We start from the raw sequence: 21,408 nt of genomic DNA, 5'->3' as shown, positions 1-21,408 counted from the left end.
AAGGAACATTTCAATTATCCAATATGTAGAAATAAATAAATAAACAAATAAAAAATAACCCTCACATGGAAAGTACACCAATTGTTATATGAACATACACTCTACTCCAAATCCAAAGAATAAGCATGGCGGTGCAGAGAGGTAATGTAGCCTCAATACTAGGAACCATACCTCCCGGTAAAGCACTGGAGGAGATTTTTTCTTACTTTAAAATACATATAGTTTACATTCTTACTTTAAAATAAAATATCTTAAAATACTTAAACGAAAAAATAGAATGTATATATTGTTATACATTTTTAGAATTATCTAATTTTGAGTTAAATAACAGAATTGAAATTTTGTAAACCTCATTATTCATAAAATGTGTTAAAATCAACCTGTATAAAAATAGCTTGTAAACTTGATTACTGCATGTAAAATTAAGTGTTTATCAGTAAAAAAATATTTTTATTGTTGAACAATTAGTATTTTGTAAATTGTTATTTTTTATAATTTAGTATGATTATGTATTTTATGTATATTCTTTAATATATTAGATACTCTAATAAACATTCTACTCTAAATATAATTAAATGGGTAATTATCTCGTCGCAAAATTTTATACGAGTTTCTTAAGTGTTTTCGTACGTAGCTCACCAGCAAGAAGCAACGACTACAAGGAAAGTGTAAAAATGATCTGCATCAGAAAATCAGTGTTGGTAAGTATATGTCTCTCAGAAATTGTTTAATCCTTCTGTAACGATTATCTTCATGACATGCTTTATCTTATGTTGGCAGATTCTCCAGAAAGTACTTACGTAGGCCTGGAAGTTGTTCCGCGATGTGTTTGCACACGGGAGACAAAAGTTAACAATCGGCTCGCAACATGACGCAGAAAGAAAAAAGGCTTTCTAAATCCAATACTGACTGGACAAGAGTATAGTCCTCTTGTTGAGCAGTACATTCTGAACCACTAAAATACATCCACACAAAAATCTTCAACATCCCACGACAATGATTTTACTCCATCATGAAACGCACTAGAAACTGTGTGCAAAGTACAAGAACCAATACCCAGAAGCTTTGGTAACCCTTGATCTTGGCACCAATCATTTAACATTCGCCGAAGAGACAAGTTCACATTAGGTCCATCAATTTCCAGCATGAGGAACTTGTCATGAAGCTGTTTAGATGTGTTAATAGTTTTCACAATAGCTTGAACAAGATCTGAAGAAGTAGTGTGCCCCAAAAGTGCACTGTTCAGGTAATGAGTAACAACACAATTGGTTGAAGAAGAAAAATATCGAATGTGAATATCAAATTATTTATCAGTTGCTGTGTTTGTTCTTTCCACTACAGCAAGACTAAAGAAGTTACCAGAAGTTTTAACACTGTACATTTTTTCATGTAAATAGGGGCCAAGTCCATGCGATATTGAGTATGACAACTTAGTTTTATGAAGCTGAAAATCCTTATTTTTACAAGCGGAAGTATCAATGCTACAAAAATATAGGAGGTTTCGTTAAAATATAGGAAATATGGGAGTTTATAGGAAGAGACGCAAATATATAGGAAAAATAGGAAATATAGAAGCATTGGAAAGCCTGTAATAAGTTATTAAAGTGTTTCTCAACCTCCGCGTTAGTCGGGCCGGGATTCGGTATCAGAGATTGGTATCAATTATACTGAATTGTGAGAATTCTTCTGAAACTCTTAATTTAGTTTTGTTGTCAATTGTCATGGAATGAATAGTTTATAGAAGAAATATTGTGAAAAGAATAATGTTTTAATGCACTATTAATCTGATACTAATATAATATTTTATGGCTCAGTGGTAGAGCGTTCACCTCTGGTGCATAGGGTCCTTGGTCCGATCCCAGGTTGCGCCAAGTGAACTTTGTGGTGGACAAACCCCGTGTATGTGGATTTTCTCGGCATTCTCCCGTTTTTTCCTACTTCCTTCATTCCACCATTTCATTCATTTCTCATCATCACTGTCTCCTTTAGCTTTGCCGGTATAATCGTGTGACGTAAAACTTAGATTTCATTTTGTAATATACTATTTTAAAATATACATTTATAATTACTCTTATTAAAATAGTACTCTCTTCCTAGTGACAAAATTTGCTAGGCCACTTTCTGATATAGGTTCAGAAGTACTGACATGTTGTGAAATCATAACGAATGTTAAAAGTGTTAGTTTTGAAACGAAAGCAAAAGAAATCTTTCATTTTAACGTCCGACCTTAAGGCCTTTAGGCTAAGGGAGAAGGAAAAGTGTTAGTTTTGATACTTACAATGTACTTACATCTTGATTGGCGTTGTATAACGCACCGTTCATAAAACGCAAAATGTATGGTCCATTTCTGCAACAATTTGGATTTACACTTTTCTTCTTCACCCATTCCACTTTTACATTCTTATTCTTTGCGTATGTCTCTCACGGCGTTAATCTCTTCCGCTGAAAATAAAATTGCAGTATGTAGTATTCTTTATTGCACGAAGTAAGAAGTTATTAAATATTGTATAATCAATATTAAATACTATTATAAGAGCTCGAGTTACTGTTTCTTACAAGAAGAAACTTTTTAATTTTTTTAAAAAAATTTTATTTATTCACTAGCAGAATAATAGTTTTTCACACCGGGAAATACGTTTTATTTTAGACATAGAGGGTTGAATTTGGAATTAAAAGGTATCGGAAGTGTCACTGTTTGTTTCAGCGACCCCGAAAACTACGAATTCGACACTAATATCGGTCATTTTAGATAGTTTTATGTATCTCTCCCTCCTTCCCCAGGTTGCGGGACTGAATTTGGATTTAAACGGCATCGGAAGTGTAACTGTTTATCCCAGCCACCCCAAAAACTATGAATTCGACACTAATATCGGTCATTTTCAATCACTTTTAAATACAGTATCTTCCCTTCTCCCTCTAAGTTGCACGGTCAAAGTGAAATGATAAAAACTATCCCAGGCCCGAACCTCATCCATGTTGAAAATTTGATCGAGATTGGTCGGGTAATTCAAGAGAGGTATGAAGTCAAAAACATAGTCACTTTCATTTTGGGCAACCTAGTTCCAATTTACCAATGGATTATAAAAAATATCATTGCAATCTTTAAATTATATAACTTCCCATCGATATTTTCTGTCTGACCTGTGAATACAGACAAAGAAAAAGACAGAATTTGAGGGAACATGACAGAAATTAGGTTGATAGCCTTCCTTGGCTGCAGGAATGAGATCGATAATCCCATCATCCCTTCGTTCGTGAACAACGAATGTTTAACTACAAGAACTACAGAGGGCGCAATCTGTATTGGCCTTCCTAAATACGCCCACATAAATAAATTTCAATCATTCAATATTGTCCATTTAAATCTTCCCGAATGTGTAAAGGCATTTAAATCTTCCGGAATTTGTAGAGACCTATTTCTAATCTTCAAGGTTAGGAGTACAAACAAAAACAGTGACAGAATCTGTTAATGAGAGTTTACGCTGTATTTTGTCCAAGAAACAATCACCAATACCAGTAGAAAAAAAAAACAAAAAAAAAACAATTTTTGATCAGTCCGACTAAAAGTTAAATATAACCAAAACTGAACAGACAGAAGTTTTATTTTCATAAGATGTGTACCAGATCCTTTTTCTACTGTCAGTGCAAGGGATTCTAGCTTGGACTTCAGGTGCAGCCATCTCATGACATATAATAGAAAAAGTAATATTCAGTGACGTAAGCAGAGGGTTGGTCTGGGGGATCAGAGCTCCAAACGTTCTTATTTTCAAGAAAATTAGTATAGTTTTAAGCGTAAATGCAATCAACTATATGCATTTTGTTTGGTGGAGTCCGCGAAATTCTTTGGATAACCTCCGTAAATAAATCCTGGATACGCCAATGGTAATATTATTTCTACTATACCACATATTCTTTTACAGTTCATAAGCTGTCTTGGTTTTATTAGCTGGTTTCAATGTACAGTCAGCGAAAAAAAAGTTCTTTTCGTTTGATGAAATTAGTTTCGTAAATAACTTTAGAATGGTACGACAATTTGAGTACACTTTTTAGTAAATTAAAAAGAATATAATTTTCTGTACGTTTCAGCCATACCACGGTTACGCCCAAAATAAAATTTACCAAACGGAAAGAACTTTTGTCGCTGACTGTAAAATTTACATATTTCAACATTTATGTAATAAAAAAATATACTTACTTGATACTTTCAGTTCTTCTGCTACTTCTATTAAATGCCATCGTCTTATACTTTTGTTATCATAATTTTTCGACAATATGTCAAACAAAGATGGACGAATTTCAACTCCCTTAAGCAGGACAACAACTTCAGAATCATTCCAGATTTTTACTGTCGCGTCTACTGCCATGATTCGCGTACACTAGAAAACTGCAAACTAACGCAATTAGAGCTGTTTCTAAATGAAAAAAAGATATTGTTCTCTCCTAGGCTGCGTCACATAGTAGGAAGGTACGAATTCCACAGTTATCTTCTTGTCAGCAAGCTTCCTGTTTCCAGAGATGAAAAGAAATATATTTAGTAGAATTGTGAGAAATACACAGGAGAGGATAGGGCAAGGTGGATATACTAGATAATTCTACTTGTCTCGTTGACGCAAGTCTCAAGAACACCCACGTTCAAAGAAGATGGAATACAGCAATCTTATTTGTATTTTTTTAATGGAATAGTATGTTTCAATAAATATTCAACCAGATCGGACGAATAATATGTTTCGTAATTTAGGATACTGTAATCCAAATTACGGTTAAACGTTTTAAAGTCGGTCTCCTTTTTTATAAGATATCTCTATACGCAGAGACGTACACGAACGGTGGGTCCTGGGGGTCCAAACTCTCTCAAAATCACGACTTTTCTCTAAATTTAGTCTAATGTTAGGGATAAGTTTACAAATTTTAATGTAATTTATCCTCAAGAAATTTGGCTTCCTGAAAAGCTTTGCCTCCTCCCTTTCGAAATAAAATTTCTGTGATCGTCCCTAGATATATAGATTTATTTCTGATTACCTTTCAAATGAAATTTAACCATATTCGGTTTGAAATGTTCTAATCTGACTCATAGTTCACCTCCAATTTTAGCAATGATAATCAGAGATCGAGTAAAGCAATAAATAAGTATATTTATAGTTTTTATAGTGTATATTATTAACAGAGCTAGAATTTTGTTGAACTGTAACTATTACAATAAATGACCTACAAGTTTTATAGAAGTTATCTGTAAAATACTACTACAATAATGTCAAAGGGCAGGATTGACCTGTGTTATAATGGTCGAGGACATATACTCACTGGCAAACACCTCACCACAAATAATACATACAATTGTTTTATAAACTAATTCTTAAACAATTAATAATAATAATAATAATAATAATAATAATAATAATAATAATAATAATACACTAATTACTGATAATAACCACTGGCGCAAATCCCGGGGGAATGATGGGAACATGTCCCATCCAATCTTCGAACTGTGGGGATTGTCCCCCCCAATAATCCGATTTGAAATGTGTTTTTTTTTTTGGGGGGGGGGGGATGTGATGATTTGTATCCGATTGCCACAAAGGAAAGTGAGATGAAATTGATGTCCTCGCAGAATAAGCCTCAAATCTGCCCGCCTCCCAATGTTGAAGATAACTCTGCTCCCTGACCCTCCACAGGATTGTTTTTCGACTTCATAATATTTTGAGCATCGCTTAAATAAAAACAATTTAAAAAGTCTTACTTGTCCCCCCAGTGATGAAGACAGATTTGCGCTGCTGACAATAATACTGATAAATAATCAGTGATGGCGCTACAGAGGAGCTGAAGAGAGCCCTAAAATCCTTCATGGTGAGAAATCTAGCCGCACAAGCTAGACGAATCACATCACGAAGTTTGTAGATAATTTTATAAAACATACCATATATTATATACACAATAGCATGTCAAACAAATATAAGGGTGTTTTTTTTTCCTCACTGGACATAGTAGAGAGCACACAGTTCACAATATACTATTATAAAGTATTGCAGCATAGCTTTGTTAAAGTGCCACTTTACAATACACAATAATCAGACTGGAGCCACGGCGAAGAGGATTTAAAATTCACATTTAGCTTTATTACGTCAGAACAGATTTGGTCTATACACAGGGTGTTTCAAAACTACACCGACAACGTTTGAGAGGTGATTTCTGACACCAAGATAAGACAGAAAGTAAAGACCACCTGGGTGCTTCCTTTCGGAGTTATAGGCTGCCGAAAACATGAAAAAATGAACTTCAAATGTCCATAGCTCCGATACTATAGGATCTACCGTAATCGGGTCAAGACTTCACTTAGAAACTAGTATGTGCCCTATCGAAATATCTATGTTTCAGCATCTTGCGGTACTTCCGCATCAATTTTTATAGGTGAGTACGTATATAGTTGGTGAGTACTTCAAATTTTATGCAAGTAGCCAAATACCCTCTATAAAAATTGTTGTGTGAGTACCGCAGGATTTTGAAACCTGTATTTTGGATAGTCATATATTAGTTCGTAAATGAAGTCTTGACTCAAATACTGTAGATCCCATAGTATTGGAGCTATGGACCTTTAAAGTTCATTTTTCATGTTTTCGGCAGTCTATAACTCCGAAAGGAAGCACCCAGGTTGATCTATACTTTTTGTCTTATCTTGGTGTCAGGAATCACCTACCAAAACGTTGTCTGTGTTGTTTTGAAACACCCTGTATATGGCACGTTGGAGGAGGAGGACACGGGACAAGGAAAAATGTTTTATTCATATTTTTTTTACAATGATGTCGACTGCAAGCATTTGTGTCTGTTACCGACACGCTTTCGAACTTCTAAACCGACAAATGATGATCTGATACAATTTTAACAAAGCTTGGTGTGTGGTTTCCTCTTCCCTTTCGAAATAATCATATTGTTTGGAGCTACAGTCTGTAAAGAATAAGGGAGTAAAGGAGAGTAAAATCCATCAGATCTTGCAAGTTTTCAGATATACATACAAATCAATTGAAGCGTAGTAAGGGCGAAATCAACATCTGCTCATTTTCTTTAATTTCAAGTGAAGATAAAAGATAAACTTCTAAACTTAACACTTTTATAAGATTCCCAGGGAAGATTTACGAAATTTCTTCCTGCCCTCAAAAATAAGAGTAGTTTACTAAGAGTGAAAAGAAAAAGAAAAATTCTATTGTCTCGAAAATGACTAACGATTTTGTTCATATATCAATATATTATCACCATTACCAAACTCTATCATTCTGAGCCGTTTTTACGCACGGATTCCACGTCAAAAGTTAAAGCCAACCAGAATTTTCCAGCGTATAAAAATTTAGTACGTAAAATCACATCGGATCCCATACACTAACGTACTGACAGGTACAAACAAGACTAGCGTATAAAATTTTATGCTTACGTCTGAAAAATACGGTAGTGTATGCATGCCTTTACATGGAATATTTTACGCTATTCTTCCACAAAAGACCAACATCTCTGTAACAACGGTTTTCCTAATTTTTAAATGTACTCCTTTAGTTACTGCATCTAACATTTCATGTACTATTAACGGTACTGTTTCGGTATTCCCTAACACCTTCTTCGACAGACCTGGGCACTCACATGCAACTCATTTAATTTCTTAAAATTTCTTTCTGCACTATTAGGCCAATCAATAAGGGATGATTTAGGGTCGAATAAGGAAAAAAATGGTGGAAAGCTGGAATAAATTTTATTTTCTTTATACAAGTGTCCGTAACAACATACTAATTTTGCACCACTCTACCACCCCGGATTTGGCCGCCATCTTGGAAAAAGGCGCCAATAATAATAATAATAATAATAATAATAATAATAATAATAATAATAATAATAATTATTATTATTATTATTATTATTATTATTATTATTATTATTATTATTATTATTATTATTATTATTATTATTATTATTATTATTATTATTATTTTATTTATTTATTTTTTTGTAAATATCTCGCATGATAAGCATTTTAGAGCAAAACATGTTATTACAAAAAATAATCTACATTAAATTCTCTACAAGAAATGTTCTCTTCATCTTTTTCTCTAGGATGCACCGTTTAGATGTTGTAGGTGTGGCTAATTACGCATTTTTCTTTCAACATTGCTTTGTAGCAGAACTTTAACGAAAATTTTCTGATACTATTTTGTCTTAGTGATTTTTTAATATAAAATATACATTAATATATTTTCATTAATTACAGGTGTGACTAAGGATAAGTAATCAGGTCTATTAGATCATCTATGTTTAAGATGTCAGCTGAAAAATATTTTACCTGTGAGATACTTCTCGGTGATGGTGTTACATGTATAGTAAAAGAAAAGGGACTGAAAACATTAGTAGACTGCAGTATTAAAGTGAAAGATGGAAACGAATGTCAACTTAAGGGACTGAGAAGCGTTACACTTCATGAAAAGTGTAGAAAAGTTTACACAAAAGCAAGAAGTAGCAAAGCGTTGCTGTCACAACGTACTTCATCACTTACGCCGATAAAACCCTTAGGTCAGTAGTACTAAGACTTAATTTTCAAGAAGCCTGCCTGTTTTGTAGACAATGTACATCAGATGAATTTTTAAAAAGACACAGTAAATAACTTGTGAGTGAACGTGAGAGTGTACATCGCGTCGAAACCATTCAACTGCCAATTTTCATTTAGTGAAATATTTCCAGATTCTAATGATGCACTGCCAACTGAAAAAAACAATAAAAACTAAACTGAAAGAAAACTACTCAGAAGATATTATTATATCAACAAACAAAGACATAAAGCCCATAGTTTGCTTCCGTGATACAGGGCATAAAATTCTCATGGATGCGTGGTATGATAGTCAAAAGCGTAAATATATGGACGAAGAGAAGTTGAGAATCATAATGACAGCCGGGCAAATGATTGCTGAAGATATCAAATCCTAGGTTTACGAAACTGATGATTAGCCATCAGCAGATAATCTTTGAATGACGTTAATTGATTGATTACTGGGACCTTAATATGCCTTCTCGACACTACTATTTTGAAAAACAAGACAGGGAATAGCACAAAATGGGAAAGAAAAACTAACAATTTCTCACGTCGTAACTGCAGCAGCTACACAAAAATATATTTTATCCTCATCATAAGTAGGACTTGTGGTGCATCTTAATCAAGAGTATGGTAGTAAGCATGTTATTAATGTTCTCTCTTCATTAGAACTGTGTGCACCATATGCGGTGGCAGCTCTCTTTCAAGTTTCGGTTCTTATGCACCCTGCATTCTTTGTTTGTTGATATAATATCTTCTGATTAATTTTCTTTCAGTTTAGTTCTTATTACTTTTTCAGTTGGCTGTGCATCATTATAATCTTGAAAAATTTCACTACATGAAAATTGGCACTCTTCCTTTTAGCTTCAAGGGAGTTGAAAGCATAAGCCATGGCATCTGAAACAACATTATCTTTCGGACTACCACGTTTCATTCCAGAAGAAATCTTGTAGAACTTTTTCATGCATGAGGAATGATATCTGGCTTCAGCAGCAACTAAATCATGAACATTGCCAATCCTAATACTAACTTCTTTGCCCCAGTCGTCATTTTTTTTTTTTTTTTTTTTTTTTCCTGTCGGCTGCTTTCATAATAGAATCTTTAATTTGAATGGTTTCGACGCGATGTACACTCTCACGTTCACTCACAAGTTATTTACTGTGTCTTTTTAAAAAATCATTTGTTGTACATTGTCTACAAAACAGGCAGGCTTCTTGAAAATTAAATCTTAGTACGACTGACCTAAGGGTTATCGGCGTAGGTGATGAACTACGTTGTGACAGCAACGCTTTGCTATTTCTTGCTTTGGAGTACACTTTTCTACACTTTTCATGAAGTGTAACGCTTCTCAGTCCCTTAAGTTGACATTCGTTTCCATCTTTCACTTCAATACTGCAGTCTACTAATGTTTTCAGTCCCTTTTCTTTTATTATACACGTAACACCATCACCGAGAAGTATCTCACAGATAAAATATTTTTAAGCTGACATCTTAAACATAGATGATCTAATAGACCTGATTACTTATCCTTAGTCACACCTGTAATTAATGAAAATATATTAATGTATATTTTATATTAAAAAATCACTAAGACAAAATAGTATCAGAAAATTTTCGTTAAAGTTCTGCTACAAAGCAATGCTGAAAGAAAAATGCGTAATTAGCCACACCTACAACATCTAAACGGTGCATCCTAGAGAAAAAAATGAAGAGAACATTTCTTGTAGAGAATTTAATGTAGATTATTTTTTGTAATAACATGTTTTGCTCTAAAATGCTTATCATGCGAGATATTAAAAAAAAAAAAAAAAAACTAATTTTTGGCACCATTTTTCCAAGATGGTGGCCAAATCCGGGGTGGTAGAGTGGTGCAAAATTAGTATGCTGTTACGGACACTTATATAAAGAAAATAAAATTTGTTCCAGCTTTCCACCATTTTTTTCTTCATTCGACTCTTCATTGACTGGCCTACTATTCCATATGCACGTGAAAGAATGGAATATGCACGTGACGAGGGAAAAAATGGGAAAATAGGATGATGAAAACTCCTTTCACTCGGTTCTACTTCTTTTGGATATATATTTTGTTTTCGTGAAAACTTACGCGGTTTCTAATTTTCTTTTTACAAAGATCTACGCAATTTTTGCTAGTTGTAGACATTTTGCTCACTTCTAACAGGCATTATGAGTTATATTAATCTTAACTTTAACGTCATTTGTACGTTAAATATAGATAATTACACACTCCTTTAGCATGTAAATGCTTAACCCTCTTATTAATGAAACGGCATTGCAACTGCAATGTGTTTGAACTTTGTTTTCTGTTTTCAAATTGGTCGATTGACGGAAACCATTCTTCAATTTGTCTGCGCTACCAGGTCTTCTCGTAGTTCGTTGAAGATAGTGGTAAGTAAGTCTTGACAATATTAATTTTTGTTTCTAAATCTCTTTCTGGATTCTGGGGAGTGTGTTCGATTTACAAAATAACTAAAAGAAATAATATTGGCTTTTATTTTAGTCGTATGTAATTTGTGTGTGACACATTGAGTTAATAAAGATTTTTATTTGGATATTAAAAGTTGTTTTTATTGACAAAGAAATCCCAATTTTATCCAAGTTTTCCTTGACTATATTCAAACTTGGGTTCCTTTTTCTGATGAAAAAAAAAAAAAAGAATTATACACTTTTTTTTTTAACGTAAGACGACGATATATGTAATAGTTTAATATCTCCACTGTATTGTCTCGATCAGTGATTGCCAAACTTACGAAGATTCTGAGCTACCGTACCGTTTTTAAATCTTACTGTTAGCTACCAACCAAAACAACTACCAGCGTTTTTTTTTTTCTTTTTAATCTTACATTTGTTTATTGCCTATAAACTTACATTTATATAAATATGAAGTCAAACTATCGAAGTTAGCAAATGTCTAATATACACACGAAAAACATAACGTTTAGCAAATGTCTAATATACACACGAAAAACATAACGTTTAGCAAATGTCTAATATACACACGAAAAACATAACGTTTAGCAAATGTTTAATATACACATGAAAAACATAACTTTTAGCAAATGTCTAATATACACACGAAAAACATAACTTTTAGCACATGTCTAATATATACACGAAAAACATAACGTTTGGCAAATGTCTAATATACTCACGAAAAACATAACGTTTAGCAAATGTTTAATATACACATGGAAAACATAACGTTTAGCAAATGTCTAATATACACACGAAAAACATAACGTGCACAACCCCTCGCGTATACAATCAACTGTGAAATGAGGCTGACAATGACAGCTGCACGGGAGAAACAAGCAGTTGATGTCAGGGCTCCCTATCGTTAGCATCAGCTCACTGGAGGAATCGAAGTTAGCCAACCGGACGTTAACGCGATCTATCGAAAATGTTCCCGCGAGCTACTAGTAGCTCGCGATCGACAGTTTGCCGATCACTAGTCTAGATAAATCAAGGAGTCTCGAAAAACACTACTACAGCAATATCTTCACTTTCTGTGTCTCTAATATGTCTCTTAGTTCTAGCTTTTATGTTCCTTCTTGCCATTTCAATGTAATATTCGAAACATTCACGATTTGCCTGCTATATCTCCTGAATGACTTAATTTATCAGGAAAAAAACTTTTGAATCCACACACTTTTTCCCTAAAAACTTATAGATTTTCAGAAACATTGATACTTATTTTTTGCTATTTTTTTGTAACCAAAATGTGTGACTGGACGATAACAATAAGACTATCCAATTTTTTTAATGTTACTTTTTGACGCTGTTGTCAAAAAATAACGTTGGCTCAAATTGAAAGCTGTATAGCACTTTGTTTCTTCCGTGGAAGAACCTCGAAAACGCTTCAATCATCAAGACAGGCCCTTCTGGACCACAATATTGACCCCTAAATTCTTATTCGAAAGAAAGAAAGAAAAAAGAAACTCCAGTGTAGTTTTGGCATATACTCCTTCAAAGTTCTCTTGTAAATATGAAGTTTCGATTCAAATTGTAAATCTTAGTTATCGTTCTGACGCGCGAACATAGTATGCATATTTTTTTAGCCCAATGGCAGAACTTTCTTTGTCTTTCTCCGATGAGGTTTTGTGAATAAAAACTTTTCTGCAGAAATTCTGCAAAAAATTTCTGCAGACGAAACACTTATGATTGTAAAAATACGCTTTACGCGACGTAAAAAACAGTTCAAACTATATTTATGTGAGTCATCCGTACATTTAAGACAGCTACACATAGCAGACATATTTTTATAGTTTTCTGTTGGCTTTTTTTTTGGGGGGGTGGTGGGCAATTTTTCTGCACAGACGCGACAGATTTTCTGCGATCACATCGCAGATCGCGGCATGTTCTGCTATGGGGTTGTTTAGTATACATAATATAGTATAAAACAATTTCAGAAAAAAGAGACTAGTATTCTACAGTAATCACAGTCTTTTATACTTGATAAAAAAAAATGTTTATTTTATACCGCGTAGAACCACACTACCGCAGCACTCTCCCATGTCCATGCCGTGCAGTTGTGTGACACTGTAACTCATCAAGGTAACATGTATAGGAAATAGGTAATGGTAATGCGTCGTATTATAATTTGATTAGATTGACACCTAAAATTTGCTATCAATAAATCTTTACTATGCTTCCACAGGTAACTTAAAGCGATCTGAGCATACACTATCAGTACCCGTATTCAATACGATCCTGATTTTCATGAAAACTTCAATTAATTAAAATGAGTTAATTTTCAGTTTAACGTCCCGTTCAGCAGCAAGGCTATATAAGACATGGACCTACTGATTAACGTGGAATCCAAACCACATGAGCTCCCGCCGGGAATCGCACCCGGGTCTCAAACGCCAAAGGCGTGTTCGCTAACCGCATAACCACGAAGGAGCTCTAAAACTTCAATTACGTTTTAATACGAATTAAAATCACAAGATTTCGTTATGTTGGTATAATGCTGGCGAACTAATACAAATAGTGTGGTTTACCGAAGGGGACACATCGGTAAAAACTACTGTTCTATTGCTTCAAACTAACGGAAGAAAAGTCACCTAACGCCCCAATTGTTATATACAAATTTCGAACATTACATGAATCTTTCTCCCTTCGTTTGAATCGATAGAACTTCTAATTTTTACTGGTGTGACTTCTCTCACAAACCGTGCCTGTCTACATTCAATTTTTAAGGGTTAAAACATCGGAAAATGACCATATTATGGTGATTTCATGAAAAATTACAGTCATAAACCGCATAAATATCCAGCAGGATCGTGACTACGATTCAAGTTATTGGAACCCCTTTTTTAAGCAGTACTGAGTCCGGAAAATGTCTCAAATTATTTTGAATTCATATACAAAAATAGTAACTTATTCATGTGGTTTTCATGAATATCACATCTTAAATGTACTTACCTGTAAATACATATATGGTTGTTTGAAGTATATTAAGAAGGCCGGGTTTTCTTATTTTTAAAAACTTAAGAGTCGTACTACATTCGAGATTGTACTATATTAGGGCTAATATGGTATACTGTAGGGGTGGGTAAAACAGTTTTATACAAAACCAGAAACAGGTTTCTCAATTTTCTTCAAAAGAGTTTTGGGTCTTTACTGAAACCATTGTTATTTTCGCCGAAGCCGACTAAAACACCATCATTTGAATATAATTGTGAATTATAACAAGTAACAAAGTTTTAATTCGAACAAGAAAAGCAGGAAACATGCATTAACTTACCATTGAAGAAATCTATTGTTGACCTGACTGAACTCTAAACACAGGAATCTTCCTCCAGGCCTTAATACCCGATAAGCTTCTTTAATTGCCTGAAATAAATAAGTGACAATATGCAACATAAAACATGTTGTATTTCATTATTAAGCAAATAGTTTCAGTTTCTGGCCAAAGTGAAAATTTATGCATAGCAAATCCGGTTTAGATTTCGTTTTTTGTCATCGCTGAAGCAAACGCTGCACTGCACGAAGAATTGTACACAATTCTCCTGAAACAATTGTAAAGATACATGCTTCAATTCCACAACGAAAATGAAATATTTCAGTATCACCTCCCTTGATTATGCTCTGTTAGACTACGGGAGACGGATGATTTAGGCAAGTGAATGATAATGGAAGAATTGGTGGAATGATAGTGTGGGAGGGAACAGGAGCATCCCGAGAAAACCTACGAGCACGATATTGTCTACCACAAATTTACTTGGAATTGAACTAAGGACCCCACAGCCAGAGGTAAGCGAGCTACCACTGAGCCACCGTTCCCCCCTAATTCCACAAAGAATACAAACTGTTGAGGATACCGGTTGCTCAGTGGCAGAGTATTTATCTATGGTGCGTTGGGTTCCTAGTTGGATCTTAGCCCTCGCCAAGTGTGCTTCATGGTGCACAAACAACGTGTGCGTGGTTGTTTTCGGGATTCTCCTGTTTCCTCCCACTTTCTTCATTCCACCATTACCATCCATCTCATCATCACCATTTTCCTTAACTTAACTGCATAATCATGGGACATTAAACTAAAAAAGAAAGAAAGAAAGAAAGTTGCATATTGTTCTTTATAACTTTGGAAATATTTAACATGTATTAGTAAAATAAAACTGACCAAAGCAACAAATATATGAACAACTTTTATATAACAGTTTCGGCAAGTAACATAATCTTCATCAGATTAAAAAAAACAAACTGTACAACAGAGTAACGGTAGTTCAATGCCGTATTAATCAGATAAGCTGCATTTTGTTATAGTGTTCTCATTATTTTGATAACTATATACTAACATTAAAATTATAACCAGTTTTTTGTGTAAGTTCACAAATATGTATAGAAAATGAAATGAAATCTTTAAGTTTTACGTCCCACAGTTATGCCGGTTAGGCTAAAGGAGACGGTGATTATGAGAGATGAGTGAAATGGTGGAATGAAGAAAGTGGGAGGAAACGGGAGAACCCCGAGAAAACCCACGCACACGGTGTTTGTCCACCACAAAGTTCACTTCAAATATGTATAGAATTTGAATGTTGAGCGATTAAGCGAAATTAATTTTTAGATCAGAAGATACGGAGATATATAAATACTGCATATTGATAGATAAGAATACACCGCAAAATGTGTATCTGTGAATCACGGAAACATACAAACCGAACACTTCAACAAAACCTCTTCCCATTGATATTCGGTTTTGATGATGCAACACGCGTTCACCCTTTCTAGACGCTGTAGATCGGATGACAGAGAATCATTGGAATTATTGATTTATTGTGAAAATATTGATCTCAAGACTGATCGAGCCGGAGAGTTGGACTCACACAATTATTGATCTCAATACCGATCGAGCGGGAGAGTCGGATTCACGAAAGTATTGATCTCAAGGCCGATCGAGTCGGAGAAACGGACTCAGGAAATTATTGATCTCAAGGCCGACCAAGCCAGAGTCGGACTCACGAAAATATTGATCTCAAAACCGATCTAGCCAGAGAATCGGATTCACGAAAGTATTGATCTCAAGGCCGATCGAGTCGGAGAAACGGACTCAGGAAATTATTGATCTCAAGGCCGACCAAGCCAGAGTCGGACTCACGAAAATATTGATCTCAAAACCGATCTAGCCAGAGAATCGGATTCACGAAAGTATTGATCTCAAGGCCGATCGAGTCGGAGAAACGGACTCAGGAAATTATTGATCTCAAGGCCGACCAAGCCAGAGTCGGACTCACGAAAATATTGATCTCAAAACCGATCTAGCCAGAGAATCGGATTCACGAAAGTATTGATCTCAAGGCCGATCGAGTCGGAGAAACGGACTCAGGAAATTATTGATCTCAAGGCCGACCAAGCCAGAGTCGGACTCACGAAAATATTGATCTCAAAACCGATCTAGCCAGAGAATCGGATTCACGAAAGTATTGATCTCAAGGCCGATCGAGTCGGAGGAACGGACTCAGGAAATTATTGATCCCAAGGTCGATCAAGCCAGAGAGTCGGACTCACGAATTTTTTTACCTCAAGGCCGATCGAGTCGGAAAGTCGGGCACGCGAATTTGGACATTTCTGCTTCAGTGTGATAAATTATAAATCAACTGTACTTCAATCAGTTAACTTATTCAGAAAATTTAAGAGAACAAAATGTGTCGAAGATATCGAGATTTTCTGATGACTGTCCAGGAAAACAAGCGTATGCTGAAGCCACTGTAACTCCGCAGAAAATGTTCGTGCCTGCACAAATGGCTTCTTTATTAGTTTCACTGTTCTAGCGCTATCAAAAGCGAGTCTTCAACTATTTAATACTTATAACAAGTAATTGAACATATAAAACACGTTTTCAAGATTAATACTTGTACTAGCCTTTTTGTGTTCTAGTGGTGATGAACCATTCTCAGTAACTTTTCACCAATATTTTAGGCATAATACACGAATCCCTTTCGTTGGATGAATTCAGGTCTGAAATATCGATGAGAAGTCAATGAGATTGGAACGTCACTACTGGAACACAAAATTGCTAGTTCAAGTATTAATACGTAACCTCTTTTCTCAATAACTTCGAAAACGATAAGAGAAACCTGCATTCCTGCACGTTTAACAGCACATTATTTTCTTCTAAATAGTACCAAAATTGACTCATACATTCTAATTTTCGAGAAGAGAAATACTCTTGGTGAACACTCATAGCGGCTGGACGTGACTACACATAAAAAAGACTGAATACTTTGTATTATAAGCAATAGATACCATGAACAATACTGAACACAGAAACCTATATAATAGTGAAATATTTTCACCAGCTACACAGCTGGCATCTTAGGAAGCAATAGGATTACTTAAATAAATGGGCATGAGAAATTGTGTACGGAAATCAACTAAACAAGAAAAAGAGAAAAACATGAAACATATTTTAAAGCAAAATCAGACATACAAAGAGTGAAAAAGTGACTGACTGGACAGAGATTCGAACCCAGGACCTCAGGCATACCATGCCGATGCGTTAACCACTACGCCACCCAGCCTGCTTTCCAGAACAGCCACTCATTCTCTCACTCTCGAGATCGATGCTGTCATCTCGATCACACAGACTCATGCTGTGATTGGACAACCCTGTGTCCATATACCGAGCACCTTACGATGGTTGTGACGTCATATATACGCCATAATGAAAGGAGGAAACATTTATACATATATATATATATATATACAACAAATTCTCAATAGGTGCGAATTCTAGAACACACAAAAAGTGAAAAAGTGACTGACTGGACCCGAAACAAAAACCCGGGACCTCGACATACCGTGCCGATGCGTTACGCCACTCACTCTCGAGATCGGTGCTCTCATCTCGGACAATGTAGGTTGTACCACAGACTCCTGCTGTGATTAGACAATCTTGTGTCCATATACTGAACACCTCATTACGGTTAAGTAAATACCTATAGAGGATCTGGTGTGTGTGTGTGTGTGTAAATAAATAAATAAATAAATAAATAAAAGCTTCATTCTTTCATTAGTATATACAAAACCAAGTGAGAATATAAAATAAGAACTTTGTATTAACTGTTAACATTTGCATCCTTATTTTATGTAATATAAGTAGAAATGAAATTTGTTACCTGAATAGCGTAATTTGTATTTTTTTCTGAACCATTTGTTTATGAAAGTCCTGTAAACTAACTCTGTTTTTACAAGATTTATTGAAGCTCGACGTATCTTTCCAGCACCGAGGCTATTTGAGACATGGATCGACTGTTTAAGGTGGAATTCGAACCACCCTAATGCATTTAATGGTCTCTGACGGAAATCGAACCCAAGACTATGTGCACAAAAAGATGCGCTCGTTAGTAACTAGACCACGAGGGAAAGCATTAAACACTTTGTTCTTCTATCCTGTTTTATCTTTTATTTCCTGTTGTCTCCTGATTTCTGTTTTATTATGGCTTCTTAACTTATATATGCTATTTTCGTGGATTACCACCAGAGAGTTAGGAAACATGCAATGTTTTGTACATGGAACTGCCTGTAAAAGCCTGTCAGATTTTGACAGGCATTATACAGGCGCCTGTTCCGGCGAAAACACATGTAAGGAAAATATTACAGGAACATTGTCTTCAGGTGATATGCATGTCGAAAACACGCGTTGTACAGAGCCTGTACATTAAAATTAGAACATGCAATGTACACGTAGTCACTCACATGCAAGTAAATGAAGGGAATATGTGCATGTAAAGTACCTTGAATAGATTGTTGATAACATTCGCAATACAGTAAGAGTGAAAAGTACATGGAAGGTGCCTGTTTATCAACATGTAATATACATGTGTGACATTCGCATTATATGTAAGTATCATGTATTAGCGTATAGCGTGGAAAACACATGATGTAGAATATGTTATTTTACATTTATCATTTTCGTGTACATGCGAAGTGTGTAACTCCCGTACGTGCAGTGTAAAGGCAACGTACAGGTGAACGGGAACATGCAATAATCATAATTGCCAATAAATGGATTAAACAGATACGTATGGTGAACACGGTGGATTGAAGCTAAACATTCACGTTATAGGCATAGGCGACATGCAGTATTCAAACACAAGTCTCCAGTTCGACATTCGTTATGCAAAGATCCTGACACATGTATAATGCATGGGATTACAACTGAATACATTGCCTGTATTATCTCCGTGTACATGCGAAGTGTGATCCCACCTATATGCAATGTACAGGCATTGTGCAGGTAAACGGAAAATGCAATCTTCATGATTGCCAATAAATGGGTTAAACTGGTGCATGCCATGAACAAGATTTATTGCAGTGAATCATTAATGTTACAGGTGTAAGAAACGTAATATTCAGGCACCAAGTCTCCAGTTTGTCATGCACATATGCTAGGTCCTGACATTGCATGTATAGTACTTAATGCGATGTACTTTACATGTATACTCCGGTAACACGTCCACTAATTCGCTAACACCTATATTTCACAGGTATTTAACATGTCAATTACATCCTTATCAAATGAAAAGCAGCTGTCGTCGGATCCTCATGAGGTAACGTATATGTCAACAACATGGAAGATGCCGGTTACGTACATGTCTTTTCACTCTCTACATGTTGTTTACACGCATTTTTCACGTTGCAAGGTTGCAACCCTATCAACATGAAAACTACCTGTTTCCATAAAATGAACATGCAATGATCGTGAAAATAATCGATACCTGTCTCATGCGTTTAAAAGTGTTCCATTTTCAGGCACATGTACAGGCGCCTGTAAAAATACGCCTGTTTATGCATGTTTCACAGGCGCCTGTTAACCACCTGTATTTTCTGTCTGGGTATTGTTATGTATGGATGCGAAACATGGTCCTTTACTCGGAGAGAAGTACGTAGCCTGAAAGTATTTGAGAACAAGATCCTGAGACGAATATTCGAACCCAAGAGGAACGGGAATGGAGAATGGTGGAAACTTCGTGACGAGGAACTGCATAATTTATACGTTTACCAAACATTGTTAGGGTTACCACATCTAGGAGGCTCAGGTGGGCACGTCATGTAGCCAGAATAGAAAAAAGTAGGAACGCTTTCAAATTTTAAACTGGAAAACGACCATTAGGAAGAGCTAGGCTCAGATTGGAGAACAACATTAAGATGGATCTTACAGAAATAGGGATACAAAGTAGAAACTGGATCCAGTTGGCTAAGGATAGAAGTCAGTGGAGAGCTTTTGTGAACGCGGCATTGAACCTGCGGGTTCCATAGGCCATAGAGTTAGTTAGAGTTAAGGTACATAAAAATCAGACGTTTTCAGATGTAAACGTTTTTAGACTGTAATTGCTACTCTAAGCGACCTCAATAGTTTCACCATGCTCGACTGCAGTCTTGTTATACCTTAATTTTTTTTAAGTGACTACAGTTACCTTACTACAAGTTTTTCTCGTAGATATTCAGATGAAAATTATATTGACGTAAAATTTTGTTAAATTTAAGTCCGTATTCCTAATTATGAAGTTTCATTGTCATTATCTATGTTACCTTTGTCTAAATTCAATTTTGGTTTCTTCTTCTTGATAAAATACGATTTGTAAGCTGATTTTTCCACTAACGATGATGATGATGTATGTAATATGTTTATTTCTGTTTAATCGAGTGTTTGGAGTCATTTAAGTGTTTTGCTAGTCCATCAACTGCTTGATTCATACCTTTAGCATAACTGACTTGTTCCTTTAGACTGGTTTCTATGTTTCTTTTTAGCATACTGATACATGTTTGATTACAATCACACACGGCTTCGTATACACCTGAATTTTACTCTCTCATCCACATAATTACAGTATTCTTGTACACTATTAATGATTCCTTCAGATTTATTGTACTGTAAATTTACAAATTACCTTGAATCTTTCTGTACTATTCTTTGCAGTCTAAACGACAGTCCTGCTCATAACGGGAAAGAAATCCGTTTGACTTTTGAGTTTTATTTTTTCTGTTTGAGACTTTATTGAATCCTTTTTTGTATATATTTAACGCTAGCTGTTTTCGTTTATTGAACTTCCGAGCTCCTGTAGCCAGTTTGAGCGCCTAATGTTTTTCATACTTTCTTTTTTCTCTCTTTATTTCTTTTTCTTTTTTCCCGATAATCTGTATATATAAAAATGAAAGTTGCTATGTTTGTGACTTGAAAACTCTTGAACCACCCAATCGATCTTGATCAAATTTTCAACATAGATGAGGTTCGAGCCTGGGATGGCTTTTATCATTTCACTTCGACGGTGCAATTTAGGAGAGGGAAAGATATTTAAAAATGTTTGAAAATGACCTATATTAGT

General features: G+C 35.2%; 1 protein-coding gene and 1 long non-coding RNA gene across 4 annotated transcripts in view; one reads left to right on the top strand and one right to left on the bottom strand.

The window, feature by feature from the left end:
* Positions 1–21,408, top strand: part of LOC145692750 (uncharacterized) — a 161,783-nt gene that overhangs the window by 100,334 nt on the left and 40,041 nt on the right. The window lies entirely within an intron of this gene.
* Coq5 (ubiquinone biosynthesis protein COQ3, mitochondrial) overlaps positions 1–21,408 on the bottom strand; it is a 383,113-nt gene that overhangs the window by 346,395 nt on the left and 15,310 nt on the right. Inside the window, exons 4-6 of one of the 3 annotated variants that reach the window (XR_014132632.1) lie at positions 14,328–14,416; positions 4,196–4,503; positions 2,279–2,442 (exon numbers count right to left, since the gene is read on the bottom strand). Coding sequence is in view for 1 of the 3 variants with exons in the window: in XM_081768185.1 (XP_081624311.1) it covers positions 14,328–14,416 (89 nt within the window). In the remaining 2 variants the exon portion in view is untranslated. The remainder of the gene's footprint in view (positions 1–2,278; positions 2,443–4,195; positions 4,504–14,327; positions 14,417–21,408) is intronic. The other 2 variants (XR_014132633.1, XM_081768185.1) reach the window with 2 other exon arrangements.

Source organism: Thermobia domestica, chromosome 8 (assembly GCF_964235325.1).
Source record: "Thermobia domestica chromosome 8, izTheDome1.hap1.1, whole genome shotgun sequence".
Classification (NCBI taxonomy): domain Eukaryota; kingdom Metazoa; phylum Arthropoda; class Insecta; order Zygentoma; family Lepismatidae; genus Thermobia; species Thermobia domestica.
The sequence above is the reverse complement of the archived record's forward strand: the minus strand, read 5'-3'. Positions and strand labels throughout refer to the sequence as shown.